Raw genomic sequence first — 18,227 nt, forward strand, 5'->3', positions numbered from 1 at the left:
TATTGTAAATATTTTCTTCTTGGTGCCTTGTTTGACCTTTCGTTTAAGCCGTCTGACAACCCAAAATGACTGGAGATGCCCTCGTCGTTCCTTTCCTTGTAACATTCCCGCTGCCAAATTTCCATTTCCATAAAAAGTCTCAATTGATTAATTATTTCATATAGCTCCCTGTGTCTCCACATTTACCCTTCCTTAAAAAAGAAAAATTCGACCAATCTGAAGTTTGTTGTATCCAGTTAGTTGGTAAGTTGTACCAAATTTTCTGATGATGGTCAGTTTACTTAGCTAAAATGCTTAAAATTAAGACTTTTAATTGAAGAAAATTATGAGTGTAAGCTTTGATGGTGTATATTTTTTGCCATGAACAGGTAAGAGTTTGCCTTTCCATTGGAGATTAACCTTTAATATTTAGATTAAATTTCTAAGGAAGAACCCGTGATTGTTTTAAGTTAGAACTTTGGAATCACAAATTGTTAACTATATCCTTTACACTAAAAGGCTTTGCGTTTAAGTGTTTTGTTTTATACCCTCTAGCTTTGGTCAATAGCCAGGATGGAAAAGTTACCACTAAAAATATAGAGAAACTGCCACACATAACACAACTTTCTTGAGTGAGTAGAAGGATTATTTAATTCTAGTGTTCACAAATAAAGTTTTCACCCAATTTCTTATCCTATTAAGATACAGGTTCTCCTTTGATGTGTTGGGATACTGCATCTAAGGTGCTTAAACTTGTGTATTGATGTCTCATTCACTTTGATGCCTTGGAAACTCAAATAAAAACTAACTACTTACTAGCCTCTACTCTGACTATTATGAACCTTCTTTAGGTCATACTTTGAGATCACTTTAACTTTAATCTAACATGCAAAAAAAAAAAAAAAACACAAACACACACACAAAAAGAAAATTTTTAACAATATCTGCCCTTTCCTTTGAGGATCCAAGATTATATATTACTGGCAGCATTCTGAATATTTTATTCTCGCAAGGGGTTTCAAAGAAAAAAGTTAGAAATGTCATTTGCCGTAACGGGAATGGCATAAAGGTAAACACAAGAGACGGCATCAGCATGTCCATGTTGACCACCTTGAAGAATTAAATAAATGTTGAGAAGAGGGAAGCTTCTGCCGCGGAAGCCTTTCCGAATGAGCCTTAGTTGCCATATATTCAAAGACCGCGTCCTTAGAATTCCCTTCGTTAGAAGTATACAATTACTTATCAAAAAATGAAAAAGATTCGAAAAGCGATGTAGAAATATATAATAATTCTTAGAAAAAAATAAATACATCGAGTAATGAAATTCAGAAAAGTGGTGGAAAATGAGAACCATCATATTGGGCCAATATGGTTTTGAAAATAAGGCCTTTGATTTTCAATAAATATATTTATCTTTTAAAAAAAAAGATGTTACTTTATCCTTGGGGAAATCTTGCATGAAATCCCTATAGATTTGAACTTCCGAAACATAAAATGGATCCAAATCTCAGTGGATTGCAATTATGATTTCATTTGAATTTTTCAAAATTTTCCATAATCTTAAGCTGAAACTTTTTTCCTGGTCTGTATTGTTTGGATCTCTTTCAGGGATCCGCTCTTCTAGAATGAATTTGAAAGACTTTTCCAGCATTGAATTATATATATGCACTTCAACCGATGGGCAACGATCGTAAGTGACGACCATTATGGCCAACGCCGCAGAAGCAATACCTTCGGTCAAAGTGTGGGTTCCATGCAACCTGGATTTCAGATCAGATCTGAGAACCAAGGGTAACAGATAGTCGACATTCTTATCAAGACAATGGATATTTTTTGACCTCTTCTTAATTATCTTTTTAATAGTTCTCAGCCTTCAAATCTTCTATTCAACTTCGAAAAATCCTTCTGCGTTTCAAGAACTGCCGGTGGCTTAGGGTCAAGATCCAAATTGACTCCAAAGACATGGATTCAAAGTCATCCTGGTGGGCTTCAGTTCTGGATTTCTTTCGAAATTCAATCTCAGACCTATGTTTTCTTCGATCTGCACCACATATCCAGACTACATGCAACGGATTCGTTTCTTTTACTATTATTTTTTGTTAGTTCAAAGCAATAGGTGTCGGACCTATAACATCATATTCAATTCGATGCCGATTGGGATTTGGATTTGGATCACACTGTTTGTCGGTTCGTTTTGCGTTCCAATCAGCTTAGCCTGCAAAGGAAGCTGAAATGGGGCCTGATTAGCACCAAAGGGTGCTTAATCTACCAGATATAGAAATAACGGGAAAATCCACCTAGCATTCTGGTAAGAACCACACGAAAGGTGATACGGATCATGTATAGGGCGATTTGGATCCAGCGAAAGGTGACGATGATCAATACAACCTTGGTGCACCTAACAGCCCAAGGTAGAGCTCTCAACTGGTTACACAGCCATCCATCCACAGCCATCCATCCGTGAGAACATCTAACTGAATCTGACCCTTGGATATGAACATCTGTATATCATGTGCCACAAAGAATCATGGATGAAAAAAAATTGTTAATATAGATAGATAATATAGGGTTGTTTGGTAATGAGAATAGTTTGTTACTATTTCATGAATCTGTTTCAAAAATTGGGAAAGAAAAGATTCATGAAACATTGCGTTAATGTTGCATGAATCTCATAGCTTTTCAACTCGTGTCCAGAAGCTGATTAATACACTGTATCTGCAAATGCACACACTTGAATCGACATTTATTTTATTAAAATGTTGGTTTTTATGGTCTGATTCAGCCCAGCATCGGCCAATGACAGAAAAGGTCTGAATTGGCATACATACCGATAGTTTACAACACTGTTCTAGATCAATCCATCTGATGGTCGAAGAGAACCAAGTCGTTCAGGCGGCATTTGGTAACAGAAATGCTGGTTCTTTGGAACACCACGCTCCTAACATAAAGAACGCATTCTTCCTGTTACCGAACACCTTTCTTTGATATTTTATAAAACATTTACATGCTTTTAGCGTTTTATACAACATATACATGCTTTTAGCGTTTTATACAACATATACATGCTTTTGATAGGCATGAAAAGTATATTGATGACAAACCATCACAGGACAAATATAGGGCCCTGACAGGATCTCACTTCGACAAACTAAAACATTCCATACCCTGATTCCGGCTTCCCATCTCACGCCAACGAGGGAGTGAAAAGAAGGAATAAAAAGGAAAAAAGGGAGAAATACAAAGGAATTGAAGCATCTCCAAGCATTCCTTGCCCGTCAAGAGTACCTCTAGAAAAGACATTTACATGCTTATTTTAGTTCCATAGCTTTAAACAGATAATGATCTATTTCCGTAGCTCTAAACAATAATTATCGCATGCAGCTGGTGGCAAAAACCCATCAATTATGGCCGTCAAAACTGAAACTTCAGAGCAGCTCTTTTCATATATATCATAATTTTTATTTCTGTGTGAAAACCTTTTTCTTAACAGAAGATGCAACGAAGGATTGATCTAGAAAATGAACATGTACTCAGATTCCACAAGAAAATCCCAAGCGGAACCTGAATTCAGACACCGGGGAAATCCAATCGTTCGACGGAATTGGAAGAAGTGCCATACCATCCATATCGTAAACGGCAGGAAGCAAATCCAACATAGTTGTCTAATGACAAAACACAAGAAGATATTAAGGACATCCAACTTAACAGTTGCTATATGGAGCGTCGTGCAATTTCCAGTAGTCAACAAAACACAGGTTTGCATGATATAATTTTCAAAGATGCACGCACCTTTGACGATTAATCAATAAAACACCAATGTGTTCTGTCAAAAATTCAGAAAAATTCTGTCAATGCATCTTCACATCCATGCCCCTCCAACAGAAGTCAACATGTCTTTTATGGGACAAAGGAGGATAAAGTACATTTATTGTTTTGAATACATCGAGCAAACGAGAAGGAAACTTCTATCAATTTGAAGGACAATTCCATGCCAGTAAATGTATATACTTGTATTGCATCTCAGCTGACAAAGCAAACCTTCAAAAGTATATGATCGTTTTTCCTTCTGAAATTTCATATCACAAACAATACATTTGACTTTGCGGTAGTATGGCTTTGAGTATAATGCATTCTTTTGTGCAATCAATGTTCTTCAATCTTCTTCAGCCCCTTCATGTCAGTTGTCTCCACCCTGAAAGAAATTGTAAACAAAAGTTATACGTTGCTTAACTATGATTCTCGAAAAGACCAATAGACAGCATGTGGTCAATAATATCAGTTCAATAAACACAAGATGGCCACTTTCATCAAGCAACACATTGTTAAATCTGAATTGTGAGCAACGAATATTTAGTGATCATGTGAATAGATCTGACAGAGAAATACAGGCCACATTTCTTTTCCTAGGATCTGTAATGAATGATGATATACCATAAACATTTCAAGAGGTCCAATTAGTAAAATTTTTTCCAAAAAAATCATTTCATAACAGCTCAATGAAAGGAAATTTCAAGAACCCAAGGATCTGTCCTAGTCCAAATAGCTTCAAGAAATTAAATATGCTTTTATTTTATCCAAATAGCTTCAAGAAATTAAATATGCTTTTATTTTACTAGTGGATAACGCAGCACATCCACATTCATGAGAACACCAGTAGATATGGATATCCCAGCAATCTGACTCATAGCTCCAATTCTGCATAAATGTAGCTTTAAAACATCAAACTTATAAAACCACATCCTAACCAATGGACATCGCCCATCTGTATAAATCAGTTATGTATACAATTTTACCATTTAGGCCCATCAGAATATCATTTTATCCTTCACCGCTTTGTGTTTTAATTAGCAAGCTGTGAGACATGTTTACCATTTAGGCTTCTGATATTGAAATTTAAATATTTAAACAAGCATAGATATTTATATTTTCATATTCACACTACCTAAAATACCAATATAATTCTATGTCACATAGGTACGAGTACGGGTGCGGGTACGGGTGCCGGTGCTGGTACGGACCATTTTTAAAAAACTTGGGTACGGGGGTACGGCCGTACACACACATGTATATATGTCAAAAAATTTCAAATAAGATAACATATTCACACCTAGCAAAAGAGCCGCAACACAAAACCAATAGAAAAATGGATCATTCCAAATAGAAGAAACCTCTCACGAAATGATATATCACACCAATAACTAGGGAAGGCGCAGAGATGATAAATCTGCAAGAGGAAACTCAAACCGGTTGCCAAACACATTTATCAAGTATCAACACATTGAATAATTCCAAAGCTGGAACAGAACATCGATAATAGACACAAAAACAAAAACTATAATCGACAATAGAAAATAGAAACTAAAACCATAATGAGGAACAAAGGGAACAGAAAAAACAGACGTCTGTCATCGCTGGTCGTCGCCAGCCTAGGGGTGGAACCAAACATCGATAATACACACAAAAACAAAAACTAGAACCAAAAATAGAAAATAGAAACTAAAACCATAATGAGGAACAAAGGGAACAGAAAAAACAGACACAAGGTCGCTGTTTCCGTCGCCGGTCGTGGCCAGCGGCGAAGGCAGGGGTGGAGCCGATGAAAATGAAAAGAAAAAGGACATAAACAAAAAATTACTGTGACTGTTCGCCTCCTGCCATCGCCGATCGCCGGCTGCCGTCGCCGGTCGCCGCTGTCGTCACTCAGTGAGAAGAGAACAGAGAAACCCTTAAATGAAAACATGTTTTAAGGGTTTTGAACTTTCGTTTTTTTAACGTTAAAATGATTTTAAATGATAAAATCTAATAATCGTTAAAATTAAAAAATGACACATTTGGACTCAGTCAAAGTTGACCGTGTCCAAAAAAGGTCAAAAATGACCTTCGGTGCGTTGACTGTACCCGGTACGGTCAATGCAGCACCTTAGGCATACCGAGTGGCGTAACCGTACCGATACCGGTGTCGTACCGGTACCATACAGGTACTCCTCCTTTGTGTGACTTAGAATATAAAAAATATTCTGCAACAGAGATCCAAATCCTAATAATATGCATTTGCTGCCTCTTTAACTCCAACACTTTCTAGTGGAAGATGAGCCAGTGCAGTGAAGAATCCACAACCTTCGTGAAGGAGCAAAACATTCATTAATTGCATATTGCATCACGACGCGTTGCAAAACCAAAAAAGCAGAACAACGTCCATAGGACCCACTTCATTACGTTGAATTCCTTTTTTCATCTATGCTAGTAGTTACTAAATTTAGGTAACTATCCATAGCTAAAGATTTGAAAACTATTATTTTGCCCCATCTCATGATTTCAGTCACATCAGTTGGACAGCCTCTCAAGTCTCAACCTCCTCAACATTGAGCCTTGCAAGCTATACAATTTCTGCTAAATTGGTCCCATCTTCAAGGTGATCAAAGACATGATTAAACCATTTCACTGTAGAATCAATCTTTGAACTGATCTTGCCTGAGGCAGCAGACATTCAGGAACTGGATCATTCATTTTCCAGGCTAACATAAAATTATACAAAAAAATGTATTCATGAAAAAACTACCACATCAAGTCTATGATTATCTAGAAAAATTAAAAATTATCACCCAGTGAAAGAAAAAAAACAAATGAAAGAGAAACAGTACTCTTCTAACCAACTAATCCAAGATCTCTCATCTCTTTATGGATGAGGTTTTCCACAAATACGAACCAGAAACTTGCCAGGTCAATAAGCATCCATTCCAACAAGCAGAACATCCCTCCCTAACTTGATCTGAAGCATCTATTCTTCTCCTCTTTCCTATTGTGTCAAGATGCCAACCCTCATTATGCCATATTTCCCATCTCCAATTCCTTCAAGCATCTTATTTTTACAATAGCATATTATGATCAAATATCAGAAGAGACATCATAACATGATCAAAACATCATAATTTTAATCCAGTTATCAAACAATGTATGTACATCCCTCAGATTTGGGATCTTAAGAATATGGAGATTCCTTTCCAACCTTGACCCACCCCTTTTCCCTGGAACCAGAATAAAAGTCAGTAGGTCTGAGGGAGAGTTAGCTTATAAAGAGGATTCCATGTAATCAAAACTGAGATACTTTAATTGGATGAAGCCTTGGACAGTTGGATGATTGGATCCTAGCTCTGAGGCATGTATAAATAGATATCGTTAGGATCCATGGCTTTCAAGCACCCCAGGCATCAACATACTCAATCATGACAAAACGCCAACTAGGCTCTCCAGACATGAGTATATGCAACAGATTATATTTCCATCATGTACATGTATTCAGACAGAATAGCTAACTCATAGTTATTCCTTATAAAACAGGATCCATAGAATAAAAAGATTCATACACCTGCAGAAACACCTGGAAGGATAAACTTTCTTGTGGGAAACCTGGAAAGGTTACAGGCTAGAAAAAATTCATTTTTTCAAACAGCCAACACTAAACTTGAGCTGAGATAGAGATCACAATTATGTATTCTTTATTTGCCCATGCATACTACAATGAAGCCTAAGAAAAGGCCAACAACAGCCACAACCAAATAGCAGAATGGGACCTATGATAGCTTAATGGCCACAACTTCACTGCCCTTAAAAATGGAGTAAAGGAAAACATTCATGATCAAATATGACAGCTCTGATGGCCAAAACTTCCAAAGTGGAGCCTAGGAAAACGTATATAATCAAATAATCTGATAGGATGTAATCGTGACACAACAAGATGTCCTTGAGGAAAAAAAAAGAAATAAGATAACTCAAAAATGAAGCAGTACATTTCATACCCGTCTTTTTTCTTTTCTGCCAAGCAATTTTTATTAGGATGTGCAGTCACAGGTGTTAGAGGTCAAATACTTAAAATAGTATTACAGAAGAACTGAAAATACAAAAGGAACCAGAAAAGACCAAAAAAGTAATACGCATCAACCAAAAAATAGACCAGATTTATGAAGGAGTTCAAGAAGAAGCATTACAAACTAAAAGCAGGAAAAACATAAAAAACTCACGTTGTCCCAATGAGTACAAGCTTTTGAATTTTGGTGATGTCTGCATCAGACTGGTTATTCTCGACAAAAATCGTCAAGCTGAAACACGCAATTTAAATTAGCCTATCACTTCTATTCAAGTAACGCCACAAAATCACCAACAAAATGTTTTATCATTGGCCATAGATAATCCTTACCTGCGTACATTCTGAAACTTGACATATTTTAAGGTAACAGGTTTTCCCTGGAAAAGAAAATGCAAAAAGAAATAAGGCTACAAATAAAGATTATAAAAAACACAATAATGAAAAAAATACTTCCATTCATAACTCGACACCATTTTGTGAGTGATGAAAGTCTCTATGTTAAACTAAAATAATACCAAGCCTTCCATGCCATCTTACTTTAAGATTATCTGGCGACAATATGGCTGAGTCACTGGCAGGAAAGTCATTGACATTGCTGCAGAAAATCGAACATGTTGTCAATTCACATCCAATAATGTAGGAATCTATCACATGCGATAGTCATATAGCTGTATCCTGATTACCATGTCAAGAAGCACCACTCACCTGAAGCCCATGTTTTCCTTGTTTACAAAGAGCTTTACCACTCTGGGACCTGTTCATCCAAAACATAAGGTCTGTCTTAAAACAAAATAATTCACCTGAAACTCTAACACAAGTATAAAGGAAAAGAGCAACTGAAATCTATCTAATTTCTGTTCCATATGCTAGATTTTGATGGAGAATAAACAATATTTCATCATGTTAAATTTTTAATCACAACTCTCGTAGGATATGACAAGTGAAGAATAAAAAAAAAAGACAAAAAGTCAAAAAGCACCAGCAAGACAACTTCATGGATTTGATGCAAGAACTGAAACACAAAGACTTCTAGTTACAATATCTAGCAAAATAGTAAATCAAGTTGCATTGACTTAGTAGCTTTGCCACCTAGCTATGTAAGCATAATCCATGTGAACGCAGATACACCACAGACATAATTATTGCCTTAACTGTTCATATGTTTTATGCTCTTCTAGCTGCTATCAGCTTCACCATATGCTAATCATTTCCCCAACATCCAGAAGATCTTTTTATCTGGAGATCAGATCTGTCTCTGACTCCATCAAAACTTTGAAATGTCACTAGGAACATCAATTGGTGTGTTTGAAAATGTCAACACTCTCACCACTAGATCCGAATATTCAGCGATGTACCCAAACTGAAAAGTGGTGTAATAGTATTGGCACAAGTTCCTTTTAAATCGATCACACCATAACAACACATAAGAACAATTTTGAACAAAAAAAGCAAGATAATAGCAGAATAATCGGAGCAACTGAACCAGCAGCAATTTCTTACTCAAAGCTTTTAATTCTGAAACTTAAGATTACTGTGGTGCTCTTCAACCAGAGAGCAGAGACTTTGTTATTTATGCTCTTAGAAACATAAGACACTTGAAAACTGACGATGAGCTTGGAAAAGATTGACATCAAACGGGCTTCAAAATTTTTAACCCATGTTCTAAATATCCTTAAATGCAACCAAGCATTCATTCTTAAACGTCCTATTCCCTTTCAAAAGAGTTACATGCAGCTGGTAATAGTTACCAGACATAAGTCGATACGGGTACACCCCACATTCCTGGCCGGTACGGCTCCATAGAGCAACTAATGTTCGAAAGTATAGAACGAAAAAGACAATGATCGATCACCCAGCATTCTTATGGGTCAAATATTCATGAAGTAGGAGAATACAAACACAACACTCAGTCTTTCCCACATTCATACCGACTTCACCAAGCTATTACGATTAGACCAAGAATTAAATTGGTAGATGAGAACCCAAACCAGATTTCAGTTATCAGAAAGTACATTCCCTGAAATAGTCAAGGGTGCAAGGGAAAATGCTAGGAGATTGAAAATCATTTCTCATTCAAAAGACATAGCTCTGGTAGAAAGAGATCCTGTGATTTAAAGGAACCCGAGTATATTCTAAACATGGAAGATGAGAACAACTACTCGAGAATCCTGTCTTCGTAAGAGCATCACAAAATCAATTAATCCATCTGCTGACCACCACTATCCCCATTATCAAATGGGCAAAAACTGACCCAAACAACAAAAGGTAATTAATGGAAAACACAATATAGATGGTACAGAAAGGGAACATAATTCTAATTGGGCAACAAACAACGTGCTAAACAAAAAGGAGACTCAGATCCCCTACCGTCCTCTTCTGGCCCTTTGATAACAATGGAATGCAATTTTATGACTTGTTTGAAGGGGATGTAAATCAGAAGCTGCTCGTCTGCGTCGCTCTCCAGATATAACTCATCAGCCTCCCTGTATTCCTGCCACCCGATATCGGGAAAACAAACAAATAACCAAAACACGCGAAACACCCCATAAGAGAGAGAGTGGGAGAGAGAGAACTTGTTTGAGGGCATTGACTAGAGAGCGGGAGGTATTCTGATTCAGGCATTCGACGCCACTCCAATCGACGAAATCCAACAAATCAACCTACAGAAATGAGAGAATAAACTTCAGAGAGAGAGAAAGAGAGAGCGATTTGTAGCAAACAAGAGGAGAAGAAGACAGTCACCTGGCTCTTTTGGGATGCAGTGGTGGCCTCGACGGACATGGTGGGAGAGGGAGAAGGCAGCACAGAGAGAGAGAGAGAATCTTTTCCCTCGCTTTTCTGCCGCCCACAAACGTGACGTGCTTTTCTATTGCCCCAAACGCAAATTTGCGAGTCCCTTGCTCCTACACGAATTTTCACTGGCCAAAGCTACTCGGATATGGTCCCTAAATCCATTTCTATGTACCAGATCCAGATCCGACTAAGAAAACTGCACCGGTGTTCGGAACAACGGGTACTAAGCTCGTTCCCAATTTTTCTTCTTTTTCACGGGGAAAACAGAAAAGTTTTTTTTTACTTATTTTTGTTAAAACAATTTGAGCGTATAACATACATAAGAATACAATTATTGATGCAGGAATCCTACAAAACATTCAGTTGCATTAATATTTCAATAGAAATATGTTGTTTTTAGCATCAATGATACTTTTAGTTTTATTCGAGTATCTTCTCCGTTATATTGTCCATTTGCAAATTGCATTGGATCATGAAATTTCTAAGCATGAAGATACTGGATGGGATTGCAAGGACACAAACTTCTTCGAAATCCGGATTGTCTTGCCGATCCACTAAAAGAGACAGCAGTGCTCGTTTGTGCCAGTGGAAAACCAGTTTTCAGTTGCATGCAACGTCTGGATATTAGATTTGTCATACCTACCGAAACCGAAATTCTTTGCAAGTGAACTTTAGTCTCTACAAATGTTTGAAAACTCCAATCTAAATGGTTAGAGAATGGAAATGGAGTCGATGTAGAACTGTAAATCTCAATAACCCTATGAAGAAGAAGTTAAAATGCCTAGATCTCTATTACTATCTTTATTCTATCGAGTGTCGATCAAAGTCTTCAATGCTTTTACTATAATTTGAAATGCCAATTAAGCTATTTTAACAACCCTATAATGAGTATATGTGTAGTTTCTATTGCACAGCACATAAGATGCTGAGCAACCAATTTACGTTTGACTGTAAATGAAGACGAACCTATCGACGACGGTCAGATCATTCTCTTACACAACTCTTGGTAGTCGGTAAACTGATGGAAATGCAAGAACATGGAGATGAAATGAATGGACACCCAGTTCCTTTCTTAGTCAGCTAGCAATGAATATCATGTATGCTACAGTCTTGTCAAAGTAGCACCATGATCATATTTTATAAAGGAAACAAATGGCCCATATGACATTTGACATTGCTGTGGAGAAAGTGGGAACACTATGTAATATGACTATATGACCTGGTTCTTTCCCATTCTTTTGACTTTTAATTTTTTTTTTTTATAGCAATATTAAGTACTCTTCAAAGTCTTCTCAATTGCAGGTCCCAGATTGAGCATCAGTTCCTTCATTTGAAGTCATCCCCTTTGAACAATCTCAACCGGATAAATAACCTGCAAGGCTAAATCATGAAAAGCATTCTGGAAATCCCTTCTGGTCAATGCCCATCTTCTCTTTTTCTCATTTTACTGCCATGTCAATGTTTCTCTGCTTCTGCTGTTCCCTGGGGTTCTGATTCATTTGGGAAGATGAGAGTGCAGTAAGCTGAGTCTTCTGGGGCATTATACTGGGTAGCTTTTTGATCGTTTAGCAATCGACATCCAACCGCTGATTTTGTGATCTCTCTTTATCAAGTTGGCTACTTTCACAGTTCAAGTTGGCTGATTTCTACGAATCTAAACTGGAAGTACCTTCAATTCTTTTGCTTAGAGCAACTGAAATTTTTAACCATCAATCAGGGCATTGAAGAACCTTACATCCTAGACAAATTTATGCCATATTTATTAAAGGCTAGTCATTGCTGTAACATCAGCCTGAGCAAAGTCATGGTCGAGATACATATTCTTAGACAAGTAATGTTTGTTGAAGTAATTTGGTCAAGTTAGATTCTAAATGGTGGCAAAGTGGATCCTATTTGACAATCTTTTTTCTTGGAACTTTATTTTCATTTTTTGTTGCTGTGGACTTTTGAAGTCAATCGAATGCAAGCTTTGTGAAACACAACTAAGGGAGTCATGGTGGTGAGCTTTGCGATTACGGTGCACAGTGAATAAGCGAAACCATGTGCTGTTGCAAGGGGCTATTTTAGAGGTTGTTGTTCCGTAAGTTTGAAAAAGCGAAAGGGCTTCTAGCTTCATATTTGGTCTATGAAATGAGATGGGCACCAGATGTATCCGGAGAATATACTACACACACACACACACACACACACACACACACAAAAGGAAAAGAAAAGAGAGGTCGAAGGTTTCCGAAAAGAACCCAAAAATGAACTCATTTATGCGACCAAACTAACAGAATACAGATGCTCTCTATGTGGTGCGGCAAGCCTGTTCAAGATGGTAAAAAAAACTCAATTGTAAAAACTAAAGACATGATAATGGCACTAGCAAAAGCCATCTCTCACAATATGGTGACACAATTTTGTACAAGAACGAGTGATAATGACCACTTTCATACAGCAGGAACCATGAGTCCAACCAGTGCGCATGTAATGAACCACTTCACGCTTCTTGACAGGCCTAAATCAGTTGCAACAATATGAACCGTCAGCATCTTTCACCAATGGTATGGACCAAGAATGCTATTTTACATCGATAGCTTGTAATGAAAATAACATATTCATCGACTGGATATGCGGTGAAAATACAGGGAACAATGTATGGCACTATGTTAGTGTATGACTAACCTTTGCTGCTATTTGGACTGGTGACTGGTTCAGATGATGGCGGTTGTTTACCAATTGCAATTCCAGTGCCTGAACAGTCAGCTCCAAGATTACCTGCATAAAATGCAGCCAATAGATTAGCAAATGGATAAAGAAAGAACGACCTTGCACTGCATATCGTTACAAACTAAAGTTTTGTCTATGATAGCAAAATTTCATCTCAGGTAAGTTGGCCGCCTAGAAAGAATAACAATTTGGGCACTGTTTCAGAGGCACGGTGAAATAGACATGTGTGCAGAGTGTATGCAGAAATGGCTTCGCCATAGCTGGACTTGCATAATGCATCTCAGCAATTAGAGGGCACCAGAGCAGCTACTGGAATTTTGCAATCATATGGGAATGGTGCTGCAGGGACTGATTAAGCCTATATGTTCATACTTTTCATAATGGATTCATAAATATTATAGAGGTACAGAAGCAAAACAGCATCATAGAGATAATCAACAGAGATGGATACATACATTTAGTCATGCATGGAAGGCTGTCCAACTTCATAAGGTTGGCAGCACCTTCTTTGCACTGGCAAGTATAACCAAATGTTGAGTTCTTCATGCATGTTCCTTCTCCACAGTAAGCAAATTTGCATGCTGCAAGAAGCAAAAAATTCTTCGTTAACAGCTGATACATTGGTTTGGTAATGAGACGCATCTGAAGGAACACTTTTGAGGACAATGTCTGTAATTGAAGATTACACATATCGAACAATTATGAACTCAACTCAAATAAAAATATCTATGGATAAATCCCCTTGATTCAAGAACGATTACCAATTAAATTAAAAATAAAACTAAATTATAGAATCAAGTGAGAAGCTCTGTCTCTGTCAATGATTCCTGCAATTCTTCTTCATGATGATAACGATGATGGTGATGGTGCTGATGAGATTGTATTTGTTGATGTGCGATGAACAAGTGCAGGAAAGAGTACATAATCACTTAGGATGCATGCCTAAATCATTTTGTATCATATATATGCCAGTGACGTCCTGGGGATGGTTGCAGCACTGGTCAACATGAAGATGAGTGCTTTTCATGGTGATAGTTTTCACACATATTATCAAAACGATGGTAGCACTAAAATTGCACTTTTGCAATGAGTTGCTCCATAATGTTGAGGAGCATAGCAACATAGACAGGAACTAAGTGGTTATATTTAATAGTACTAGATCTTGCTGACAATGAAGGTAATAGCTTTAATAGAGAATGACTAGCCGATGCACATTATACATCAAGCTTATGCGTACGCTCAAATTGTTACAGCAACCATCACCCCATAAAATAAACAATGTGAATGTGTTTCATACATATTTTACTAGAAGAAAACAACAAAAAGAGAGAAAATTACGGTCAAAAATTGAAGAATTTGGAAGCTGGAACTGCGGTACTACTGCCGGAGGAGGAGGTGGAGACTGCTGATTACAGGAATAGTCCACAGTACCTGAAATCATGTAGACAAGTTTCATCAGTCTTGAGTAAACAAAGGCCAAAGAAAAGAAACTTGTCAAGCGGGTATATAATGCTGAAACTTTAGACAAGAAACGCGTGGATTACCTAGAACTTGCAGAACGATAAAATCATTCTGGAAAGCCCACCGTCACTACACTTAATAATTACTAAATTTCAATCACTGACCTCTTACACATTAAGACGCCAAAAAAGGTTACCGATTAAGATATCTGAGAAGCCTGCAACTTTCTCATCTCCATGAGACAATTTTAAATTTTAGAAATTTATGTGCAGGTTTTATGAGTACTATTCATTGTTTGTTACGGCAATTCCATCTATGACGGTGGAAAGCTATGTAACCATCTGAGAACAACAGGTGGCAAGTCGCCCTCATCTGAATTAAAGAAATTCTGGTAAACGTATATCTCTGCTGCTAAACAGTTGGCAGAAAGTGTGGAATAAAGCCGCAAAATGAAATAAATGTCAATTTTGGGCCCAAATCTGAAAAGATTTATGAACAGCACTCTCGTGTACATTGATACAAACCCTACCTAACAATAGGGGCAGAGACCTGTGGAAGCCTTAATTTACATATTGGATCTGGGTCCAGTTACACATTGGATTGGATCCAATTATATGGAGCAGCCCAATTAGACCTAGGTTGTTGCTCTAAATCCAGTTGAAAATGATCCATGAAAACAAACCACCTTTGCCTACCATGCTATGGCATGCATACATTCATAGATACCACATGGTAATTTAAGTATATTTTCAATAACAAATGTATTTAATATTTGAATAATAATTAATCTCATATGAAAAATGAAACATAATTAAGAAAGTCTTGCTTGTGCTTAATTTTTCACATAGAAAAACTATATATATATATATATATATATATATATATATATATAGAGAGAGAGAGAGAGAGAGAGAGAGAGAGAGGAGTTTTTCTTACAGTTAGGGATGATGCAGGGCATGAACTCAAAGCCGGTGGTGTTGACCATCCTTTTCCACCCATCTTCGCACTCGCAGACGTATGGGATGAATAAGTTACTGCTGGAGGATTTACAAGTTCCCTTCCCACAACTCACGGCTTTACACACGTTGTCTGCCCCCACAAAAGAAAAAAAAACAACACAAAAATGAGAAAAAAATCCAGGAGAGTAAATATTGCTTCGTGTTTGACGTGAAAAACGAATTTGATCTCGATCAGTATCTACACGCCTGCTTTGAGCTATGTAAAGAGTTGACGCCATCAAGAACCGAACCAGCGACTTCACTTTTACCAACTATTAGCCCAGCCGTTTATGTCAAACTTTTCATTTAAAATTTCAATAACATGTTTCATTTAGAATTGGAATAACATGAAGACAGAGATACCTTTGATTAGAACTATATATAACTCCAATTTCACATGGTTGATCAAATATCTTTCACTTTTTAAATAAATCTAACATCACCATGTAGTGTTTCTTGTTTCATATAAACCGCAGAATCATTTTTCCCCGCAAACAGCTCCAAGATGTCCGGTTTGACTTGCAGTATAACGATCCAAACATGGGACGCAAATGGAACCATCGGGGACTACATCGCCACCGTCCACTTCGTAGATGGACAGCGGGACAAGGAAACCGAACTCCGGCAGAAAATTATGATCAGCAAGCGAGAGAAGAAGAAGAAGAGGAACAGAGACAGCGAGAGGCGCAGAGGGAGAGATTACCGATAAAAGGAGCAAACATCGGCGACTCGGCGCCTAGCGCTCCTGCGGCGCAGCACAGAAGGATGAAGAACGCCGGAAAACAGATTCCGGCCAGCACTGTCGCCGGCATCGCTGTTGCTTTCCCCATCCTCTCACCAGTAAGAAGACGAAGGAGAAGGATTCCTTAAAAAGAAGGACGGGAATCCTGCTCTCCGCGGAGAATTAATTGAGGACTGGTGGGGAGATGGAGCACTGGGGTTCCAAGATCGACGCGTACGAACGATAGATCTTATAGCGGGGAAGCCAGTGGCATCTCTAGTTAATATTTCGTGAAATATGCCGACTTTATTGACGCTAGATTGCGCTTTGTCTGGGATGACAATATTATGTCCTTTAAGTCAATTGCATAAGTTCCAATCATAAAGTGGATTGACAACAAAAGGAAAATGAATCAATAAGGATTTTCCATAAAATATATTGATAATATCTCCATGTCTGTTAGTAAGATTAATATTAATTTTTATAGATTTCTAAACGTATCCCTTACATATGCGTACATAGACACATATAGATATTTATTTTATTACTTATCTTTTGAATTGTATCAAAGTAAAAACTGTTTGATCCGTAAGTTGTTTATCAAGTTAGTATAAATGAAAGAAAAAATAATAAATAAACAGATAATATCGTAAGTTTGTTCTTTCTTTTTTTTGTTACTTCGACTTTGCTATGTTCCTCGATTTTATTCAAGCAAATCTTACGCTCTAGCGATCTAAACCGACGTTCACAGTAGGGGTGATTTTGTCATTAAAAAGTCAAGCGCCGAAATTGGCATACTTCGGTTGACTGGTGGGTTGCACCACGGAAGCCGCTCAGGCATGGAGTTGGAGACTTGATAACGTTTTAAAAGCCCCGCCGCTGACGGATCTTTGACTTTTTTACCCTTTCACGTGATTTTCCGCCAAAACGAAATTAAATGCATTGAATAGTTCAAACGGAGTACGAACCATACCCATACCCATGAGTTTGGATCTGGACCTTACCCGTCCAGGTCCAGGGCCTCCTCCCTCCGGTCCGGTCATGAAAACTATACACCTAAAGCACTTTAATTTGGCACAGAGCTTTTAGTGGAATATGGATTCAGTCTTTTAAGGAAGAATCACGTATGGACCGATAGCATTGATCCAAACTATACCAGCTTGGTAGGTTTAGATTTGTCAGCTGGATTTGATAAAAAGGCCCGAAACAGAAGCTGCCGGAATATGAGTTTTGGATCTCGAATCTGGATGCTCAAGCCCTAAAGAAGTGTCGCGTAGCTACTACCATAAATGTTGAAAATAATATTATGTTCTTAGAACATGATGTGAACGTGTTTTGGTATTATGTTCTTAGAACATCATATTTCTTTTTAGAGAACATGATGTCAACGTGTTTTAGTATTTAACTGTTAACTTTACAAATAATATATGTAATCACAGTTTTATTGGTAGAGCGAAAATATGTTATAACTCAAACAGGTAGGTTGGGACGCGAAATGCGGTAAATATGTTTCTTATTGAACAACTTTTTATCGATCCAACATGAATTTTCGTTCTAGGCAGGCCTCGTCCAGTTTAGTTTGGATCGGTTCTAATCCAATCCTAAATCCTAACCCGCGATCGCAGTCTAATACGACTATTGTTACATTTGGATCGGTTCTAATCCAACCCTAACCCGTGAATGACAGGTCTAATAACTG

General features: G+C 37.6%; 2 protein-coding genes across 2 annotated transcripts; both read right to left on the bottom strand.

The window, feature by feature from the left end:
• Positions 1–3,798: 3,798 nt before the first annotated feature.
• On the bottom strand, positions 3,799–10,736 carry LOC116259116 (PITH domain-containing protein At3g04780). The gene is made up of 8 exons (XM_031636762.1): positions 10,586–10,736; positions 10,417–10,503; positions 10,211–10,334; positions 8,549–8,597; positions 8,381–8,438; positions 8,174–8,220; positions 7,998–8,075; positions 3,799–4,171 (listed from the first exon to the last, which is right to left on the bottom strand). Exons 1-8 carry the CDS (start codon positions 10,622–10,624, stop codon positions 4,123–4,125), a joined length of 531 nt encoding a protein of 176 aa, XP_031492622.1. The 5' UTR covers positions 10,625–10,736; the 3' UTR covers positions 3,799–4,122.
• Positions 10,737–12,862: 2,126 nt separating this feature from the next.
• On the bottom strand, positions 12,863–16,745 carry LOC116259106 (uncharacterized). Its single transcript, XM_031636750.2, has 6 exons — positions 16,511–16,745; positions 15,746–15,898; positions 14,687–14,779; positions 13,804–13,929; positions 13,304–13,396; positions 12,863–13,136 (listed from the first exon to the last, which is right to left on the bottom strand). The coding sequence occupies exons 1-6, from the start codon at positions 16,635–16,637 to the stop codon at positions 13,069–13,071; spliced, it is 660 nt and encodes a 219-aa protein (XP_031492610.1). The 5' UTR covers positions 16,638–16,745; the 3' UTR covers positions 12,863–13,068.
• Positions 16,746–18,227: the final 1,482 nt, after the last annotated feature.

The sequence above is a fragment of the Nymphaea colorata genome, chromosome 1, assembly GCF_008831285.2.
Source record: "Nymphaea colorata isolate Beijing-Zhang1983 chromosome 1, ASM883128v2, whole genome shotgun sequence".
Classification (NCBI taxonomy): Eukaryota; Viridiplantae; Streptophyta; class Magnoliopsida; order Nymphaeales; family Nymphaeaceae; genus Nymphaea; species Nymphaea colorata.